The 18,479-nt window shown below is 53.0% G+C and overlaps 1 protein-coding gene across 1 annotated transcript in view; it reads left to right on the forward strand.

Annotated features, from left to right (window-relative positions):
* Nucleotides 1-18,479, forward strand: part of MAPT (microtubule associated protein tau) — a 96,517-nt gene that overhangs the window by 61,274 nt on the left and 16,764 nt on the right. Inside the window, 7 exon segments of the mRNA XM_042966931.1 lie at nucleotides 973-974; nucleotides 4,778-5,567; nucleotides 8,211-8,266; nucleotides 10,850-11,047; nucleotides 12,054-12,186; nucleotides 13,710-13,763; nucleotides 16,080-16,345. Of these exon segments, the coding sequence (XP_042822865.1) occupies nucleotides 973-974; nucleotides 4,778-5,567; nucleotides 8,211-8,266; nucleotides 10,850-11,047; nucleotides 12,054-12,186; nucleotides 13,710-13,763; nucleotides 16,080-16,345 (1,499 nt within the window).

An 18,479-nucleotide genomic window follows, 5' to 3' on the forward strand; every position in this document is an offset into this window, starting at 1 on the left:
CCTGGGGGTCAGGAGAAGGGAGATGGCAGCATTCAGATGGGTTCTACCCTGCAAAGAAAATTCACACCTGGGCCCTAATTCATGGGTCCAGGAGGTTCTTATCAAAGATGGGCTAATCAGACATAGAAAGAACTCTAGACACACACACACACACACACACACACCTCTGTTTTTTTTTTTTTTTCCTAACACTGTTCCTGAGTTATTCCTAAGGTATTTAGTGTCCTGAGAGAGGCTGGCCCTGTCCAGCCTGGGGAGTCAAGAAAGAGTGTCCAACAGAAACTCACATGTGAATGATAGGTGATTTTCTCCTCAGGCTGCCCTCTGGCCCTGTCCCAGGAGCAAGGCCTCAACCATATCTCCACCAAGCAATTTCTTTTTAACTTTCTCCTGTGCAACATTCAGACCTTATTATGATTTTCTTCTCAGGGACCAAAACTGTGTTCAAGGAAACCAACTTTCTGTAATCATTTAGCCCAAATGTTTTAAGAACTTAATTTTATATTAAAGATTCCTTATCAGGGTGCCTGGGTGGCTCAGTGGGTTAAGCATCCAACTTCAGCTCAGGTTATGATCTCTCGGTCTGTGAGTTCGAGCCCACATCGGGATCTGTGCTGACAGCTCAGAGCCTGGAGCCTACTTCAGATTCTGTGTCTCCCTCTCTCTCTGCCCCCACTCACTCTAGTCTATCTCTCTCTCTCTCGAAAATAAATAAACATTAAAAAAAACTTAAAAAGAAAAAATTCCTTATCTCAGGAAATAGAGACCTCTGATATAATATGGCACTAGGTTCATTTTCTATCACCTGCTGCATCGATGAACTGGAGAGTCTACTGTATCATGTGGAACTTTCTAGACTGCCAGAGAGCTAGAAAGACACTTTTTTTCTCTCCAGAAAGTGATACGGGATTTGTCCAACATCTAGTGCTGGCATTGGGGCCATCTGGCTTTAGGAAGACTCTGGGCCCAAAGAAGTGTTTCATTGAGGGTTGTTGGTTTTTTTTTTTTTTAATGTGCATTTATTTTTGAGAGAGAATACTAGTATGCATGAGCAGGGGAGGGGCAGAGAAAGACAGAATCTGAAGCAGGCTCCGGGCTCTGGCGGGCTCCAGGGTCGAGCTGTCAGCACAGAGCTCGAACCCACGAGCCATGATATCATGATCTGAGCCAAAGTCGGACACTTAACCCCCTGAGCCACCCAGGCGCCCGTTCATTGCCCCATAGTGGGCTAACCTCATTTCGCATAGCATGGAGAGGTGTGTTTTCACTCTTAGACTCACAGAGAGCTTCAGAAAATATTAGAAGGGATAATCAGTGTAAGGAAGAACCCCAGTCTGTGTGTTAAATAACTAGAACCCTGCCACCTGTTTCTTTCAGGTCATGATTTTCAAGCTTAGGTGAAATGAGAGGCTTTTATAACCACTGGAAATGACCATTTATTTCCATAGAAGTGGATTTGAGTTTTTTCTACAAGTATTTATTACAGGCTAAGTCTTCATGTCCCTGCAACATATTCCTTGCGATGAAAAGATCAGGCCAACATCTTTTGTGGAAACTTTGTTTTCATGCTCACTCAAATTTTTAAAAAAAATTTTTAAATGTTGATTTATTTTTGAGAGAGAGACAGACAGAGTGTGAGAAGGGGGGGGGGAGGGGCAGAGAGAGGGAGACACAGAATCTGAAGCAGGCTCCAGGCTCTGAGCTGTCAGCATAGAGCTCAACACAGGGCTCAAACCCATGAACCGCGAGGTCATGACCTGAGCCAAAGTGAGATGTTTAACCAACTGAGCCACTCAGGTGCCCCTGTGCTCACTCAATTTTTACATTTTTTCCCATCAGTGGCCTAGAATCATGTAGCTATGAAGATGAACACCAGGTAGACATTTGCAGTAGGAAGTTGGCACCAGATCTGGAAAACGTGGTTTCTACCTCTGATCCTAAGGAGGACTTGATTAGGACTGCTGGTCCAAATTGATGAGCCCTGTTCCCTCCAGCGAAATCGGACATGCTCGTGATCCACAAACACACTTTATTTGCTAAAGGCCTGTAGTCCATTTTCAGATTTAGAAAGAGCCATCTAACAAAAGCATAGTTATTACATCTTATCCTTGCAGTTTCTGCTGCAGAAAGAAGGCCTCTGGTAGCCCATGTTCATGAATACCTGCCAGACAAGGACGTTTAGGATGGCACTTCAGGAAGCAGAGTGTCAGATAAAGGAAGGCCTTACCCACGTCCTGTCACACGGAGGGGTAGACCTTTCTCCTGTGTCATGAAGACCAGGCCTCCTGACAGGGATGTGGGGAGAAAGTTTATCCAGAGTCCTGAGGCCTGCACACTGTTTGCCCAATATTGTTTACCTTGGACCACCCCCCGCCCCCCCCGCTGCAAGATGATTGCTATGTTTATTACTTACTGAGCACTTCATAGTATTCTAGGAACTGAATAGAATATTCTCCCAGCCTCACTCCTTCCTCCAGAAATATAAGTTGCACGATGATCGGTTCAGTCAATACGCACACACGGTACAATCAAATATTGATGACTTTTCAAGACGTGTTCACTATTTATGTTTGGGGGCCTTTTTCTATTTTTTTAATGTTTATTCATTTATTTTGAGAGAGAGAGCACGTGAATGGAGGAAGGTCAGAGATAGAGGGGGAGAGAGAGAGAGAGAGAGAGAGAGAGACTCCCAAGCAGGCTCCAAGCACTGTCAGCACGGAGCCCGATTCGGGGCTCAATCCCATGAACCATGAGATCGTGACCTGAGCGGAAACCAAGAGTCAGACGTGCAACCGACTGAGCCACCCAGGCACCCCCCTCCTTTGTCTCTTTTTTAATGAAGGTCATTCCAGGTCTTACAGTCTGTTAGAGTACAGTAACGTCCTGACCGAGAGCAACTTCTAGAAAGCTCTGGGAGGAAAGCTTTTTCCAGAAGGCAAGGATGCATGGCTCGTCTAGGAGGTGTAAAGACTAGCATCTGCCTCGGCCTCTGGTCTGTTGAGCTGGTTGGTTGCTGAGAAGCCATGGTGCTGAGGCACCTGCTCAGGTTGTCTGGTCCCTGCGTCTCTGTCATTTGGGCTCTTCTTCCCAGCGGCTGACCAACGGTCCCAGTGAGGTGCTGCAGACCCTGCAGAAAGCAGAAATGAGCCTATTTTCCTGACAGCAGTTCACCAGGCAGCATTCCGTTGTTGGTCATCGCTATGTGGCAGGCACCGTGGTTGATGGCAGGAATAGGAAATGAATGAGATCGTGATCACGAGGCCCTGGTGTCAGGGCCCTGGTGTCACCCCCTGGTGTCACCTCCACCTGGGGGTGGAGGTGAGCCAACAGGCAGCTACAGACTCTGCCCGGGTGGGGAGAGAAGGCGGGCATGTGTTAGCTGTGCGTCCACAACTGCACGCCTGTGTGTGCACATGTATTCTCCACCACCCTCCCCTCAGCTCTTCCAGTCCCCCGAATCTTTGGGGTTCTAGGTTTCGTTTAGAGGAATTGTATGGCTTGTCCTGCTGGAACCAGATGGGAGGATTAAAGGGTGGGAATTAAAAAAAAAAAAAAAGGATGTTTATTAGGAGTACCACAGAGCATGACTCTCCTGTCCTTAGTACACGGTCAGGTTCTTTAAGGAGGGTTCGCGTGAACGCCACCGGGATGAGCCACAAAGGGTGACGTGACCTCCACCAACTGCCAGCTGTGTGACCATGTGAATGTGGTGGTCTCGTGGGCTGGCGATGTCTTTGTCACGCAGGACCCTTTACGGCCACAGTGGTCTGCTGCACCTTATGCAAAAGGCCCGTACTTGACCCATGAGCCAGATAAATCTGAATTGTGCTTCTGTGTATAGGAAACTTACGGTTCCTGACGATGATAAATTTTGGATTTTCCAAATCTATCAGAGCGTGGAGCTTGAGGCTGGGTTGGTTTAGGGGCACCCGCTGGTTTCATTTTGCAAAAAGGGGAAACACAGAGAGAGGGAGGAAAAAGAGATCCTTGGGGCACTCAAGCCAGGTCCTGTCTAGAGGCCAGAATCTTCAGGAAGCTCAGTGTCCCTGGAGAGAAGGAGAAGCTTCTGTGGCCTAGTGGATTCAGCACAAGGCAGCCCTGGATGCTGACGTGCTCCGAGGCCGCCCAGAGCCGGCGACAGAGGGATAATGCTGGTGTCAGCGGGGCCGTAGAGGTCACCAGGTCCAGCACCCCTATTGCAGATGAGAAAACTGAGGCGCAGAGAGGGGAGGTGCTCACCCAGTGTCACCCAATGAGTCAGTGTTAGGTAAGCCAATAGAGCTTTCATTCTGAGCAAAGAAAAACAACAAAGATGAGCCCAGAGCCCGCATTCCTCGTTCTTTGTTAGTTGGCCTCGTGATGCTGTTTAAACGTCCTTTTCTTATTTCAAGAGCGCGTTCCTTCTCTTAAACAATTAATGCATCCTTGCCAACCATTTGCCATTGCTGCCTCTTCAAACCCAGAGGAGTTGAGAGTTTCCAGCCAGCAGAGGGAGGTACCTTCGAGGCCCTTGGCCAATGTGTTTAGCTCTCAGGATCAGCCTGACCACGGCAGAGAAGCTTCCGGGGCCTCCGTGCTGCCTGTGGGGGAGAAACAGCCAGAGGCCCCTGTCCTAGTGGTCTCCCACCATTCCCAGCATCATCCCGTCTGCCAACCGCCTTCGCCAACAGGTGGCCCTCAGGAGCCCCACCAGGAGTGGGGACCAAAACCAGGGGATGGGGTCGAGGAGGGTCTGGCCTTTCCGAAGCCCGCCTCCCCTGGGTATCTCCAGACGGAGCCTGGGAGTGTCAAGGTTGTGCAGGAGATCCTCCTTGGGGAGCCAGGGCACCAGAGAGGTGAGGCCGCCGACCTGGGCACCCCAGGTCTGCCCCGCCAGCACGTGCCCGGGGCCCCCATCCTGCCTCATGGCCCAAGGGAGGCCACACACCAGCCTTCAGGGACAGAACCAGAGGACACAGAGGGAAGTCGTCATGACGTGGAACCACTGGAGTACCAGCTTGTGGGAGATCTGCACCAGGAGGGGCCACCTCTGAAGGGGGACCATGGCAAAGAGAGGCGGGGGGGCAAGGATGTCGATGAAGACCGCGATGTGGACGAGTCCTCGCCCCAGGACTCCCCTCGCTCCCACGTCGCCCCAGGTCTGCAGAGCTCCCCAGTCCGAGGCGGGCCACCCCCCCAGACAGTTTCCAGAGGAGCCACTGGCTTGTCCGGCTTCGCAGCTGAGGGTGCCATCCGCCTCCCTGTCGATTTCCTCTCCCAAGTTTCCACAGAGATCGAGGCCTCAGAGCCCCCCGGGCCCGGTGCAGGGCCCACGGCGGAAGGGCAGGACACGCCCCCCGGGTTCACCTTCCACGTGGAAATCAAAGCCAACGTGCAGAAGGAACAGGCACGTTCAGAGGTGGATTTGGAAGGGGCTGCACTTCCCGGCCCCCCTGGAGAGGAGGAAGAGCCCCAGGGCCTTTCTGAGGGAGAGGACACAAAAAAGTCGGACCTTCCAGAACCATCCAAAAAGCAGCCTGCAGCTGTTCTGCCAGGGAAGCCCATCAGCCGGGTCCCTCAACTCAAAGGTCTGTGTCTTGGGCTCCTTCGCTCCTTCCTGGTGACCTCGTGTGCCACCCAGGCTGCGGGCACTGCCACCAAGCTTCCGGCCCTTCCTTGAGTCCTGCTGCTTCCGAGGTTCCCAGAGAGAACCACTCAACCGACCAGCCGGGCACTGCTGCGCACCCTCCCGTGGCCTCCTCCTGCCCCTCAGGCTCTGGTAGCACGTGCTGCTCTCACGCTTGCCCGCCATGTTGCATGTCACCAACACCCGCCCAGCGCTTTCCGCCCCGTTCGTTTCTCTGGCCACTTGAATTACAACGGTCCTCCAGCCCCCAGCTGGTCGGTGTGCCGCCCTCCCCAGGGCGGATAACAGCCGGTTCACTTATGTGCCCTAAATTCATTGTCTAGAACCCTCCCAGCCCTTCCAAGGGGGCATAAGGAGCCCCGCTCTCCAAATGAGGAAAGTGAGGCTCAGAGAGGGAACGTAACTTGCTGAGGGCCACCAAGCAGTAAGTGACAGAGCCACATTCACAATCCGGGCGGGTCTGCTGTGCACGTCACACTCTTCCCTGGTCAGCACAGCACCTTCTGGAAGGTTCTCTGAGCCCAGAGGCACAGAGGCCTTGAGCCTGGCCTGTGCTGCTCTTGTCAGCGGACAACACATCACATACAGCACACGACACACGTATGAGGATTTGGGGGCAGCCGAGAGCCTGTGCTGAGCCTTCGGTTTAACAGCCCCCACCTCTACCCGCCCCGCCTTGTGGCAGGGGAGACAATGAGCAGAAACAACCTGTCCCGGGAACCCTGTCCCGAATCTTCTCTTCCTCCCCCGCCCTCAGCAGAGCCCAGGGAACCCTGTGCTGGGATTGCAGGGGCCTCAGCCCCAGCCCACTCTACCAGAGCAGCCCTTGGGGAGCCGGAGAGGTGGGAGGGGAGGTTCCCCCATGTTGGGGTCTATGTGTCCTGTCAGGAAGACGAGGAGGCCAGAGGAGGCCTCCAGGCTACAAGTTGGGCGCATTCATACCTTTAGGACCTCTCGCGTGTTTGGAGGGCTCAGAAATGGGTGTTACTTGAGCCATCCATTGCAAACCTCTATTCGATTTTTATTAGATTTTACTTGTCAAGAGAACTTAGAAATGTTGTAGATAAAGGAACCTGTGTTAAAGTTGAAGACCAAAAAAAGAAATCATATATCTTATTTTAAAATATCCTAAATTCCAAAATACTAGGGGACAAATACCTGTGATGCGGCAGATTATAAGAGCGTTTCCTGAAATGGTGTTTTATGAACACTGGCTATCGATAGATGTATCCAGGGGAAAAAGAGTTCCATGGTCCAATTAGTCTGGGAAAAACAGGCTAAGCCAAGTGAAGCGAGGTTTGCTGCTGCAGGACTTGTCAGAACCTTTAATACTCAGTTGCACATTATGACCCTCTGAGAAAGATACAGAGTATGGATTTCCCAAATTTATGTGATCCCACCTGCTAACATCTCCTGGAAGAGGACCCGTTCAGTAGCACCCAATTTGGGAAGTGCATATCTAGCAGCTGCTTTTGTTGTGACATGATGGCCGTGGTTGATTTGGGCAAAAGATGTGAATCCGGTCTACCTGGGTCTCTTATGAAAACGAATATTCCTAAGCCCCGCCTTAAGCTTACGAGTCTTGGGTGGGCCCAGGAATCTGTGTTTTTTCAACCTGTCCCAGTGGTGCTGCTGAGCAGTACGTTGTGCACATCTCTGGGCTAGATCATCGGTTCGGGTCACTCTAGATATCCAGGCTCCAGTAGCCAGTGTGAACCTCCAAGAGACCCCATTGACCTTTTGGCAGGGGGACTATGATATTGAAACCAAAGATGAAAATCTATCATCAATTGTCAACAAAGAACGTCAACCGAAGGAAAAGATGGGTTAGAGATGGTGCTGGTGGACGTGTGGTTTCACCAAGGGGTGCGGCTTTTACACACAAACTCCAGAGATGATCTGCTAAGATGTTCGACAGTAACTAGTTTGTAGCTAATTTGGGGAAATGGCAAGGATTTCCATTGGACAGTGGAAATTTTCCTCCCCTTGGGAGGGCCTGTAGGTGGCAGTAAGACCTTCCCGGGCTGGTGTGGAGTGGGCTTGTCAGGGGGCAGCTGGGGCTGGCGACTGTAGCCTCCATTAGTGAGGGACAGGCTCTGGGCAGACAACTCACTTACCCTGACCCTTGGGTGACAGCATGAGTGTGTGGGGGTCGGAGCATAGCTGAGCTTCCCCATCTGTGGCCCTGGGGCCTCCACATGCCCCTCCTTGGCATGGAGGTGGTCCCCGCTGGAGGAGGTTGACCCCGGCTAAGACAGGAAAGGAGCCCGTGAGATGGGTCTGCGCTGTCTCCGATCCTGATTGCCCCCGTGTCCGCGTGTGCCTGGAACAAGTTTTCACTGCGCCCCCTCTGCATGTCCCCACCCTCGGCCAGCCTGCTCCAAGCAATGACCCCAGTGCGCTGTGTTGATACTAACAACGAGAGGCAGATTGAAGGGGAAAGAAAATCAACTGAATGCCCACCAAGCCCAGCTGAACCAAACACGTGGCACTGATCCCGAGAAATCAGCGTTGACTACGTCCGGCTCTTTCTGGGAGCTGTGCAAATGGGGGTAACTTACATTCTCATTTTGTATCTTATCAGCTCGCATGGTCAGTAAAGGCAGAGATGGGACGGGAGCTGATGACAAAAAAGCCAAGGTAAGCTGATGAAACCGTGAGCCTCTGCCAACATCCAGTTTATCGAGAAGCCATGCTTGTCTGAATTAATTTGTATATGTAACACGTACAGAGCATCTGCCGCTGAAGGATGACTGTCATTAAAAGTGCTTTGTAGTTTCATGCAAACTTTTCAAGTTCCAGCATTTATCCATTTTGATGCTTCTGCCAGGGAAGGGCGGTCGGCAGGTTCATGAGTAAGAGCTCCTAACTGCAATGCCATTAGCAGAATTGAAATGCGATGTTCACAGTAAACGAAGATACATTTGAATTTTCTGCAGTAAAGTTTGAATCTTACACTACCCACTGCAAATCTAGGATCAGCAAACATATATGTACACACACACACACACATATTTAAGGTGTATAGAGAATATCATTTACTCAGGTGGCTGAGGGAGTGTTGATCAAGGAAGTGACCTCTCACCTAAGGTGGAGGGTTCTGGAAAAGCCCAAGAAAAGGGGACCAGTGAGGTAGGCCGTGAAGGAAAGGTAAAGGAGGGTTGCCGAGGCAGAGGTGGGAGCAGCATTCTGAGGAGTGGGAACAGCACAGCAAAACCCGGAAGCATGAGGAAATGATGCATGCTTTCAGAACTCTAAGCAGATGGGTTGGTTGGTTGGTGTGGAGTGCCAGGAGGGGCTGACGGACGCTGGGAAGGATAGTCGAAGAGGGAAACCCGATACACACCCTAAATGCTAAGTGGACTCGTGGTGCAGTAGACGCCATCTTGAAATCTTGCCATGGGGCCAGTTTGACGTAAGCTTTGGTCGGTCTTCAGAAACCAACCCGAGGAACCGTGAATGAAGCTCCTGCTCCCACCAAAAATGCATCCACGGCCATGCTGGCTTTCTCAGGGCTTTCTGTCAGTTGTAGTTTCCTCCCTTAATGACTTTGCATCCTGGAAAATTCTCCTGTCACTGGACAGTAAGGTTTCCCCAGGAAAATCCCCCTGTGGCTCTGGGTGAAGACTTAGTTTTCTTAAAGGCATCTAAAATTTCCAGTATAAATTCTGCCTGAAGCGTCTGAGTCCTAACTTGTCCCAGAGCCTCGATGGGGTCTTCAGATGCTGAGTGTAGCCCTGGGAGTTGGGTGGCATGTGTTTTGCCTGCCCTGTAGGAAGTCAGGGTTTGCCATCACCAGACCCCCTGATGAGGCAGCTGGGTGCTGCCCTAGGCCGTAGCTCTTAGGCAGTCGTGATGCACATTAGGGGAATCCCAGCCTCATGCGTGCATGCGTTCCTTTCTTCATGCATTTGCACACTTGGGTAAGACATCCGCACCCTGGACACCGAAGGGTCAGTTCTTTCAGGAACCTTGGCCAGGTGGGGAGTGCTGTTGGCAGAAGGGGGCTTGTGCAGCTGGAGAAGGAGGAGTACCCACCCGCAACCTTCCTTGTCACCAGCTCCAGGACCTCAGCCTGTGTCCCTCCCCCCACACCTTTCCCCACCCCTCAGGCCGCCTCCTCACCATGGCTGGCTGGCACAGAGGGCCTCAGCCATTTGGGGGGATGGGGGTCCAAGGCCAATGAGGAAACACAACCGAGAAGCCTAATGAGGTCTGTGGTCAGGACCCTGCTTGGTAGTTCTGACTTCCTCTCTGAAACACATCTGGACTAGGCCTCTGGGTTTTATGCCTGAAGGTGTGACCCCTCCTCCTCCCAGCTCACCTCCTCCAGGCGACCAAGCTTCCCAGTCAGAGTACTCCAGAGCCAGTTAGGACAAGCAATCGTCAATCAGTTTCCCTCTCCTCCAAGGGGCAGCTCCGTCCGTGAGGTCATCTGCTCCACTGACCAGGCTGTATCCTTAGGTAGAGTGTGTTCAAGAGTGAACACTGGCCAGGTGAAGATTCGCCAGATAGTGTTAAGATACGTTTTGTTTGAGACGTTAATCAGAAAGTGTGTGTGTGTGTGTGTGTGTGTGTGTGTGTGACCTGAGGTATGAGACAGAATCTTTAAGACTTGGAGCAAGCACAATCGTGATTTTAGCAAGCATGATACTCTCAGTGTGGCAGAAGGCAGCCAAGAGTTAGCAGGCCGGCATGAGTTCCTCACCTGGAATTTAGCAGAAAGTGGGGCCCTTCTGACCTATGACACATTGGGGATGTTTTCTTGAAAAACACCCTAAGAATCATATGCTTTGGCAATCTCCATTAACTCTTTGGGCATGAAACACCTTTAAACCAGTGGTCTCCAAAGTGGGGGTGGTGGGGGGCGGCCCAAGAAGATCCAATGGGCTAAAGAACATTCTAGAACTTCCATTGAGTTTTTTTTCTCCTCTTCTCGTTTAAAAGTTCTGTCATACATAAGTTTTTTAATGTACATCCTATGTTGGCATCATAGTATACATATTTCACCGATAAATAAGTATGAGGACGTTAGGGTGTGTGGCCGCTTTCTGTTCTTAGGGACGAGAAGGGTGGATAAGGGTACGTGATCCACACAGTTTGGAGATCACTGCTTTAAACCATGACCTGCCATGTTTATTTTTAGTTACTGTCCTTTTTCAGTTTGTTCCCCTCCCCCATGTGCTGACTTTTATTTTGATTTTATTTATGTTTATGTTTAAGACATCCACACCTTCCTCTGCTAAAACCCTGAAAAATAGGCCTTGCCTTAGCCCCAAACGCCCCACTCCTGGTAGCTCAGACCCTTTGATCAAACCCTCCAGCCCTGCCGTGTGCCCAGAGTCATCTTCCTCTCCTAAACACGTCTCTTCTGTCACACCCCGAACTGGCAGTTCTGGAGCAAAGGAGATGAAAGTCAAGGTAAGGAAACCGCCTTTGAAAAGAATCAGGCTGCTCTCATATGGTTTTCAGATGTGTGTTGTTTTTAGCCACAAAGACCTTCCTTCGGATAAACTCTTACCTGGAAGCACCGTGTAGAGCAAAGACAAGTCTGGTTGAAAGGGGAAAGGGGGGCGTGGCACCATTTTTCTCCGCTTCCGTTAGTCCCTCAGAACAGCCCCCACAGCACCCCATGGGACCCTGATTTGAAAATCCCCACCCTTTGGCACCGGAGAGAGCTTCCAGATTGCCCGCATTTGGGTTGGACACAGCAATGCCTGTCCCACAAGGTCACTCCTCTGCTGAACCGTCTTGTGGTCTTTGGTGAATGTCCGTTTCTTTTTTGAGTTTGCGTTATGTGTCAAGGTCAAAGCCAGTAACTGCCCGCAGTCAGCAGGCTGTGCCTGGGGGCTCTCGACCTTTGGCCGGTGGGCTGATTGGTGCTGGTGTTCACCCCGCCAAAGGCTCTCAGCACACTCAGGAGTCACTGAAACCTGAGGGCTGTTTGGGAGAGAAGAAAACAATGACCTAGCTCTGTTAGCGCTCGAGGCCAGGTTCATCGGTGTCTCCGCGGCTCTCTGGTGAAACCAACCACCATCAGTCAGAGAAATAAATCCCTACGGAGAATCAGAAAGTGGCTGTCCATATAGGAGTGTCCTGCCCATGATGGGCCCTGGGTGGATAAAGAGCTTGATCCTCACTATAAGCCCTGTTGTGTTTTTTATAGAACACATTAGCACAACTCATGCTGATGCCTGTTGTGGAAAATGGTAGTCAGGGCATGTGGCGTTTGGGTGGGGCTGTGGGTTGGTGTACCGGCAAACCCATGAGACTGTAGAAGACATTTGTCGCATCCTAGTAGGCGAAGGGTCGTTTTGGATCTTAGCCTCATTTTGAATCGAGGAGGTTGAGTGGGACTGGCACTGACTCTAGGTGATAGTAACCTTCCCCGATCGTAAAAACCACTGTGCCGTGCTTCGGTTCACAGGGGGCGGACGGTAAAGCTGGAACGAAGATCGCCACACCCCGGGGAGCGGCCCCTCCAGGCCAGAAAGGCCAGGCCAATGCCACCAGGATTCCAGCGAAAACCACGCCCTCCCCAAAGACCCCACCGGGCACCGGTAAGAAGAACATTCTGGAATCCACGTCAGGGGCAGCTGTCAGCACGTGCCCTCCTCCTCTCCGAAGGCCCCTGACAGTTAGCCACTTCTGGTAGCTGACGGGCACCTACAGTTCACTAACCACCAGATGCTCATTTTCTTTGTAATCCTTTTGACAATTTTCCGAGGTAGATCATTGAATCCCCACTTTTGATCAGTGAAGAAATCAAGACCCTAAGAATTTGCATGAATAAGTCTAAGCAGCTCACTTTAAGCATGAGGAGAATGCAGCCGTGTGATTAACAGTGGCACAATGGGACACCTGGGTGGCTCGGTCGGTTGGGCGTCCGACTTCGGTTCAGGTCATGATCTCGCGGTTTGTGAGTTTGAGCCCCGCGTCGGGCTCTGTGCTATCAGTTCAGAGCCTGGAGCCTGCTTCGGATCCTGTGTCTCCCTCTCTCTCTGCCCCTCCTGCACTCACGCTCTGTCTCTACCAAAAAATGAATAAACGTCAAAAAAAATTAAAAAAATAAAACAGTGGCAGGAAAGGAGATTGGCTAAGGTTCTCTAACCCCCAAGTCCCGGGCCCCCAGGAGGTGTTTTTCAGCCCCCTAGTGAGACGTGTGGCTCCGTGTCTCTGGATAGGTTGGATAGCCCACTATGGGTGACCTCACATTGGGTGTGGCCCTTTTACACTTGAACTTGCTGGGGGTGGGCCCTTTGGCAGCGCACCTGCCCGCTGCCCGATCCCCTGTGCCCGTGTGAGTAAACCCAGTTAGTTTGGGGAACCAGGCAGGGAGCGATTCTGCTCCTAGTGGTGCTATAAAGTGTAGAGTTGCCTTCTTTGGGGGATGGGAGACAGCCAGGCTGAGCCCCCCTCTCCCCCAGCCCCCGGGGGTCTGTCCCAGGCAACTGGGTTTGGATTCTGCACAATTCAAGGGGCATCTGGCCTGCGTTGGCTTTAGGGAGGTGCTCAGGGGCCTGTGGATGTTGTACGGGTCTCGAGAGGCCTGGACTGGTCAGTGGTCTCTCCGCCCTGCGCTGGCCCAGGCAGGGAGCTCGGAGCCCTCGGTGTGTGTGTGTGTGTGTGTGTTTTTGCTGTGGTGTTTGCCTGCTTTGCCCTGGGGTGGTGCCTAAGAGGACGGCTGCTCATTAACACGCATTGGTTGTTTCTCCTTGGATGTAATTCATTTGATAACAAGGGTAATTCACAGAATTGTGATTGGATTTTGAAAGTGATTTTGATCCTGCTTTTCTTTACTTGGCCTTAAACTAGTTGACTCACACAGCTGGGAACATGCATTTCTCTTCGGGTCTTACCTGCTTTTGGGTGGCAGCTTCCTGGTGCGCACATCTCCCCTGCGGGCCACCTCGCCCTGTCTCCTGCCAGTGGGGACCCCTGCTCCCTGAACACATTCCCTGCCCGGGTCGCTTCCGCCGTCTGGCCTGGCTGGGCATGGCTGGTGCCTACAGCATGAAGAGCTCACTGAGGCCCTGTTTAAGCTTCATTATAATGAGGCTTCCTGTGGATTTTTCTTTTTAAGCTACCAAGCAAGTGCAGAGAAAACCACCCCCTGCAGGGGCAAAATCTGAGCGAGGTAATTCTGAGGCCGCTTTGAGTGCCCCGTGGGGCACTTTGCTTTTCGTGTGTGGCCATTTGCTGGCTTAGGTTATTAGAGCGGAGGGGAGAGGACCTGCTTCTGAAACGTGCGTTTCACACGTTGAACCTGAACGCAGAACCGTCAGAGCTCCTGCTCCTCGTGTGTGGCATATGCAGACGTGTCTGTCTGATGGGCCTTTTTATTCCTGCGTGTTCTCGTTTACTCCAGCTGAGGCTTTGGTGGGGGCAGGGAGCATGTGTCTCCAGCTGCTGGTGGGTGCTGGAAGCTTGGACCAAGGTTTAGGTGTGAAATTCCTGTGGGCATTTATTAAACACACATGTATTAAACACTCCCCCCTGTTACTACATCCAGCCTTCAAATCAGCACTGTGGGCTGTGACCGCTCGCCCCATTTTCCAGATGGGAATACAGGCTTAGGAGGCTGAGTGGCTTGCTCACGGTCAATGTGCAATTACGTGGCGCAGAAAGGGTTTGTAACTAACACCAAGCCCAGTGATCAGCCTGTGTGCCTGGAGGCCAGGTTGGGGGGCGGGGGGCAGGGCAGGGGGCTGAACCTGGAGCGGAGGCCCTGTCTGTTGTTTCCCCATGTGGAAAAGGAGAAAAAAAAAAAAGCTTCATCTGTCCTGTTGCCAAAGCTTGACGACATTAGGAACATCCAACAGATGTGGAAATTCAAACTCAAAAAAATGGGGGTGGCTGTCCTTTTGATGGGAGAAGTCGCCTTTTTGCTGCCACATGGTGCTTCCAACCAAGAGCCATCCTTCTCCAGGCTGGAGCTTACAGGTCCCTGTTTGGTACAGAAGGTTCCTGGCGCAAGGGGCCAAGGGATCTGGGAAGCTTGGAGGCGGCCGTAGAGCCCAGACACCCCCAAAGCTGAGGGGAGCCGGGCCCTCACACCGGCACAGCATTCAGCCCCATGGCTGTCAGACTCCATTGTGCTCAGGAGTCCCCAGGGAGCTTGGGGGACACCTGGGTGGGTGGCTCACTGGGTTGAGCGTCCCACTTCAGTTCAGGTCATGATCTCGTGGTTCACGAGTTCAAGCCCCATGTGCGGCCCTGTGCTGACAGCTCAGAGCCTGGAGCCTGCTTCGGATTCTGTCTCCCTCTCTCTGCCCCTCCCCCGCGAGTGGGGGCTCTCTCTGTCTCTCAAAAATAACTAAACATTAAAAAAAGAAGAAGAAGAAGAAGAAGAAGAAGAAGAAGGAATTCTCCTGGGAGCTTGGGAAGAACCCATAGTGCAGGCCTTCAGCCCAGGAGGCTCCGTCATGCCAGGTCTGGACGGGCCCAGGGATCTGCATCCTACGGGTCTCATTTCTGACTCGAGGCTCTGGATGTTCTGATGCAGGGGCCCCTGGGCCACACTTGGAGAAACACTGCTTCATGGGGCAGGGGGAATAGTAACTATGGAATGGACAGGGGCTTGGGAAGTGCAGGGGGGAAGCTGCTAGGGAGCCCGGGACTGAGTCTGTCGGGGAGAGAACAGTCCCAGCAGCCTTCCTAAAAGTTTGCAAAGGTGCAGGGATCACCGTGCACGGGCGCAGCGGGGGAAGGAGCTGTTGGGGAGGGCACGGCGGCACGAGGCAGTGTGGCTTGTCTGGAGAGCTAGAGACGGGTGGCCACGAAGCAGGCGTACATTCGTCGACCCCACTCACCACAGAGGAGTCAGGGAGTGTGCACAGGGGCCTGCTGGGATAGAGGCCTTGAACTTCCTGAACAGCTTAGAAGCCACCCACTGGGCAAAGGGTCTAATAGACCCAGACAAGGGCACCCCCCTGGTCCTGTCACCGTGTCACCCTTACTCAGGGAAGGGCCATGTAGAATTGTGCTAGTTTTACAAAGCACATCTACAGGCATCCGTGCCTGGTGCCCCTCACTGCGGCATTATAATTCTCTCCCTGTTTGAGTCGAGGCCCCTGAGCTCTGAGAGGGAACATGACTTGTCTGGGACCACACAGCGTGTTGGAATCTATCTCTTGACTCCAGGGCCGTGGGGCAGAGATGGTCCCCTCGGGGAAGGCTACTGGGTGGTCCTTGGTGACCACTCTCTTGCTTCTCTGGGAAACAGGGAATCTCGGTCCCTAAGCAACAAGGCCCAGAGGAAGAGACATTTCTCTAGAAATGAGAGCAAGGACAGCCTCCTGCTGGTTTAGCTGAGCTTCTGGCCTTGTTCCCACCTGCCTAACTGGCTCTGAGTCTGGGAGTGGGCCCTCAGGACAGGCAGCCCCCCCTCCCCGGGCCTTTGCTGGCTCCCACCCACCCCAAGCACTGGGCTCACCCCCTCCTCTCTCTCCAGGTGAATCTGGGAAATCTGGGGATCGCAGCGGCTACAGCAGCCCCGGCTCCCCGGGCACCCCCGGCAGCCGCTCCCGCACCCCGTCCCTGCCGACCCCGCCGACCCGGGAGCCCAAGAAGGTGGCGGTGGTCCGCACTCCACCTAAGTCGCCATCTTCAGCCAAGAGCCGCCTGCAGACGGCCCCCGTCCCCATGCCAGACCTGAAGAATGTCAGATCCAAGATCGGCTCCACCGAAAACCTGAAGCACCAGCCAGGAGGCGGGAAGGTAAGGGCGCTCAGAGGCCGGCTGGGTGTGTGCCCGTCCCAGGACAACCAGGAGAAGGTGTGTGGGTGCCCCCACAGTGACTCTCACCTCACATGGCACCCCAATCCCTCCCGGATCTCTTCAAGGAAAGACGGCACGTCATGGTTCCATTCTGTTTGGGCGTCCCCACCAAGCCGTGAGTGCTCTCCCTGCTCAGGGGAGGGAAAGTACTGGTTCTTTCCTTTCCTGTTTGGGTCTGTGCTGACGGGACAGTATCTGAGACGACAGGGTTGGTTGTCTCTCCATGGGGTAAAGCCTGGGGGTTCTCAAAGTGGAGGCACCCACAGAGGTTCCCCAACCTTATATTTAGAACATGATGCAAGCAGTCTACAGGTGAGTGCCTCTGGCATCCGTTAGACGTTAGGTTAGGTTTCTCTCAAATCCTCAGTTCTGAGGAAATTTGGGGTGCCATTTGGAACAAGCAATTCTTCAGAGCCAGTGGGCGCTCATGAAATCTTTGGGTTTCCTAAAGGTGGAGAGACGTGAGCGTCCAAGGGCGTGAGGTGGTGGGAGATAGGGACTGACCTGGACCCCCTTCCTCCTCTTCATGTCCCTGCCCCCCATTGTATGAGTGTCCTAAGGCTGATGTAGAAAATACCACAGGCTGGGCAGCTTATATAACAGAGGTTTATTTCCTCACAGTTCTGGAGGCCAGAATACCAAGATCAAGGTTATCAGCAGGACCGGTGTTTTATGAGGTCTCTGCTTGGCTGGTGGATGGCCGCCTTCTCGTGTCCTCACGTGGTCTTTTCTCTGGTGCCTCTGTGTCCCAGTCTCTCCTTCCTGGAAGGACACCAGTCATACTGGATAGGGGCCCATCTCTTTAAAGACGTCATCTCCAAATACAGTCGCATTCTGAGGCACTGTGAGTTAAGACATCAGCATATGAATTTTGGGGGACACGGGTCAGCCCGTAACAGCCTGTCTCCTCCTCCAGCACCAGGAAGGGGAGTGGAGAAGGGAGAAGAGGTGGCATGTATGGGGGACAGAGGACCACGACTCCGCTCTTAGGAGCACAGATGTGTTTGGCCTCCTGGGCTTGGGCCGTCTTGGGGGCGACGAGCCTCTGGTTGTGCTGGGGGAGCATTACGGCATCCGGAACCAATGTTTCCCTTTTAGTTAGAACCATGCGCCTCCCCCACAGCGGGGGCCTTTGCAGTATTGACGTTATTTATCGCTCTTGGCTGGCGTCTGGGTCACCGTGAGGGGAGGGCGTCTCAGGGCTTTCTGTCCATGTTGGTGCCTTAATTGAAACCCTGTGCCTTGGTCCCCATGGAGCCTGAGGGCCTCCCCCTGGCCTTTCCCATCCCGGGGCTGTAGAGTCCTGCCCAGTCGGGAGGCCTGGGTGCCTCCCCGCGTAAAGCCCTGGGTCTCATGGCCACTGGTCTTTGGTCCACAGAGTTGGCCTTGTTTACTTCCCGTGTTTACTTTTCTGCAGTGTTTGCCTTGGCTGCTCCTTGTAAAGATGCCCATCTCCTTCCAGAAGGGGCTGGAAGCTGGGGCAGCCGGGGTGGTGACTTGAAGTTGGCCCCTCCGGGAGGTTCTCGGCAGAGGGATCTGCAGGAACAGTGTTTCCGAGGTGGTGGGGTGTTGGCCACTGGTGGTCGCACAGGCCCCTCAGCGCCGACAGCGTCTGGTGTGTGTGCCCTGTTCTCACGGCATAAAGTGACCGTTTGCTCCTCGCTTTGAAAAAGGAAAAACAGGGGCGCCTGGGTGGCGCAGTCGGTTGAGCGTCCGACTTCAGCCAGGTCACGATCTCACGGTCCGTGAGTTCGAGCCCCGCGTCAGGCTCTGGGCTGATGGCTCGGAGCCTGGAGCCTGTTTCCGATTCTGTGTCTCCCTCTCTCTCTGCCCCTCCCCCGTTCATGCTCTGTCTCTCTCTGTCCCAAAAATAAATTAAAAAACGTTGAAAAAAAAAAAAAAAAAGAAAAAGGAAAAACAAAACACCCACACGGCCAGTCCTGCACCTACAAGAAGATGGTGGCTGTGACCAGCATCTCACAATGACTCGTCACTCCAAGAGAGAAACTGTCACCATCAGCATCTCCAGCATGAGGGCTGTCACACAGCAGCAAACACTCACCTCTTCCTGCTG

The sequence above is a fragment of the Panthera tigris genome, chromosome E1 (genome assembly GCF_018350195.1).
Source record: "Panthera tigris isolate Pti1 chromosome E1, P.tigris_Pti1_mat1.1, whole genome shotgun sequence".
In the NCBI taxonomy this organism is placed as follows: Eukaryota; Metazoa; Chordata; class Mammalia; order Carnivora; family Felidae; genus Panthera; species Panthera tigris.